The 2,956-nt window shown below is 43.0% G+C and overlaps 1 protein-coding gene across 1 annotated transcript in view; it reads right to left on the reverse strand.

Annotated features, from left to right (window-relative positions):
* LOC123033656 (olfactory receptor 5F1-like) overlaps positions 1 to 540 on the reverse strand; it is a 6,840-nt gene extending 6,300 nt beyond the window's left edge. The window contains exon 1 of the mRNA XM_044450371.1: positions 6 to 540. Within this exon, the coding sequence (XP_044306306.1) occupies positions 6 to 540 (535 nt within the window). The remainder of the gene's footprint in view (positions 1 to 5) is intronic.
* Positions 541 to 2,956: the final 2,416 nt, after the last annotated feature.

Here is a 2,956-nt window from a genome sequence, read left to right on the forward strand (position 1 = left end):
CTCACAGAAGAAGTGGTTGATTTCATTGGACTTGCAGAAAGACAAAGTGCCCACCAAAGTGGTATGGATAAGCGAGTTCAGGAAGCCAGCTGTGAAGGCCCCACCTGCCATCTTGATGCACTGGGCATGGGACATGACAGATGGATAGAGCAACGGGTTGCAGATGGCCACGTAACGGTCGTAGGCCATCAGCCCAAAAAGGATGCATTCCGTCGTTACAAGAGCAACAAAGAAATACATTTGGAGGAAGCACCCCAGGAAGGAAATGGCTTTCCTGTGTGACAGAAGATTTCCCAGTGCTCTGGGGGTGATGTTAGATGCATAGCAAAAATCTAGGAGGGCCAAATTACTGAGGAAAAAGTACATGGGGGTATGAAGCTGAGTGTCTAACCAGATCAGTAAAATCATTCCAAGGTTGCCCACCACAGTGATAACGTAGATCAGTAGGAACAACGAGAAAATGGGAATCTTCCATTCTGGCTGATCTGGATATCCCAAGAAGACAAATTCTGATACTGTATTGCTGTTCTCTGAAGACATCTCTGTGGCAGAATTATTCTTGTGGTGCTTATCATGAATGAATATGAATCTTCCAGTACCTTCAGAAGAAAAGCACAATGAAAGTGTACCAAATGTATTATTTTCTAGAGACGTGGCTATAGCAGAAGTATCCCTGTGATTATTAAATAATTATGCTGGGTACGTGAATCTTCATGCATCTTCAGAAGCAAACATTTCCAAAGGAAGGTCTATACTTATGATAATTGCTGGCTGCTTATTTATCTTTGCATGATGAGCAAACAAGTTTATTTCTTCTCAGTAGGCAAATATTACAGACATATTCAGAAAGTCTAGGGGCATTATTAATACTCTGTATTTCTATAATTACCCTATTGCCAGCATATACAGGGGTTGCCAAAAATGTATGCACATTTCAAGAGTTGTTATCTGTGTATCACATTTCAAAGAAGAATTGAGTTATGGTAGCAATGTGTAATATGTTGGCGGTACTTTGGGAAAAAACTGAAATGCAGATACAAATGGACAGTTTGGTTAATGTTGCTCAAAGAGCAGTTGACCATAATTAGAAGTGTCTGGACACTGATGGTAACCTCACTGAGCACCTCTTGTAATTGCAGTCAGACATGCCTTGTATTAATCTTTTGTTATCGCTATTGAGTGTCTTGTATTGATCTTTTGTTATCACTATTGAGTATTATCGCTATATATTGATATTACAATTTTAATACCATTTTTCCTTTCTTAAAATGTGTATACATTTTTGGCACCCCAAATCATTAATCATGACTAATTATTCTACTGGCTATCTGAGTTTTAAATATATTTTGTGAAAATCTTTATTTTAGTTTGCATTTATATTTGGTTTTCTCAATCTGCATCTGCTTTTTTCCAAGTTGCCGTTAACTAATTTAAAATTCTACACCTACTGACTTGGAAACATGGTCCACCGAATTCAGTGGGACTTGTGTCCAAGTAGATGGATCACTGCCTTGCCATTGCGAAGAGACTTGTGTAGCACAATGAAGCTATGAGTTACGCCATGCAGGGGCACCCAAGACGGTCAGGTCATAGCAGAGAGCTCTGACAAAAGGTGATCCACTGGAGAAGGAAATAGCAACCCACTCCAGTATCCTTGCCATGAAAACCCCATGGACAGTTCCAAAGGGTGATGAGGTATGACGGCGGAAGATGAGCCCCTCAGGTCAGAAGGTGTCCATTGTGCTACTGGGGGAGAGCAGAGGGGTAGTACTAGTAGTGCCAGAAATAATGAAGCGGCTGGGTCAGAGCCAAAAGGACACTCAGTTGCAGATGTATCTGGTGGTGAAAGGAAAGTCCTGTGCTGCAAAGAACAATGCTGCATAGGAACCTGGAATGTAAGATCTATGAATCAAGGTAAGCTGGATGTGGTCAAACATGAGGTGCCAAGGCTGAACCTCGACATCTTGGGAATCAGTGAACTAAAATGGACAAATTTGATCAGAATTATGGCTGTGTAGACAAATATGGGAGTGCACTGTTAAATCATTTTACCTTTTCGAAGTACATGATCATACATGGGAGTACTTTATTCTACTATTCTCACCCTCCTGCTGGCAGGACTATGCGTACAGGAAAGGAAGGCAGTATTCATTCTCTAGGATTCATGTGCAAACATGATTTTTGAAGAGGCTGTAGGAATCACTTCAGCAACCTCAATCAGACCGTTGTCCATCCAGTCCCTGCTTCTTCCCAGAAAAGATGATCAGTGCAGTCCCTGCACAGGAAAGCAGAAGCAGGCAGCACAGGTCAGACAGCCACAAGCTTGCAAAAGATCCCGCTGCGTGTATGGAAAAGAGATCATCCACAGAGCTTCTTTCCACTGGTGTCCTGGCTGGCACTGCAGTAGCAGCTCCTTTCAACTACTGGTGCAGCTGTGCATCCCTGAGAATTGACCTTGCCTGCATATGCATTCCAGTCTCTGAAGGGAACAGGTGAACAGCATGTCTCTCTCTCACTCAGTCCATGCTTCTTGTGCTGCTTTGGACTGCTCCAGAGTCACCCGCAACAATTTTTCCTTGTGCCTGCACCTGAATCAGGGCAATCTTAGAAAACAGAGAATAACACTGAACTGGGTGAGAGAAGGTACAGTCTCTCTTTCTCACCCCACTAAAAATCCACCTTGACTCAGAGCATGACCCACTATATGTGCCCATGGGCCTCTTCAGTCTTTTCTGTGCTCAGGAGAGCTGCGCAGAAGCAAAAGGGAGGCCTCGCTTTATGTGTTCCTTGTGCACATTCAAGGGCACCGCGAATGGAAATTTAATTCACTCATTGATTAGGAATGGATATGATTTTTCTTCTTTATATTTCAAAGGATAGGCTGGACATGCAGATGGTGGGCATATAGTGAGCGGAGCAGTCTGGACCTGGAGGTCAGACTAGATGGCACAGGAGA

The sequence above is a fragment of the Varanus komodoensis genome, unplaced genomic scaffold (genome assembly GCF_004798865.1).
Source record: "Varanus komodoensis strain SLA01 unplaced genomic scaffold, ASM479886v1 scaffold641, whole genome shotgun sequence".
Classification (NCBI taxonomy): Eukaryota; Metazoa; Chordata; class Lepidosauria; order Squamata; family Varanidae; genus Varanus; species Varanus komodoensis.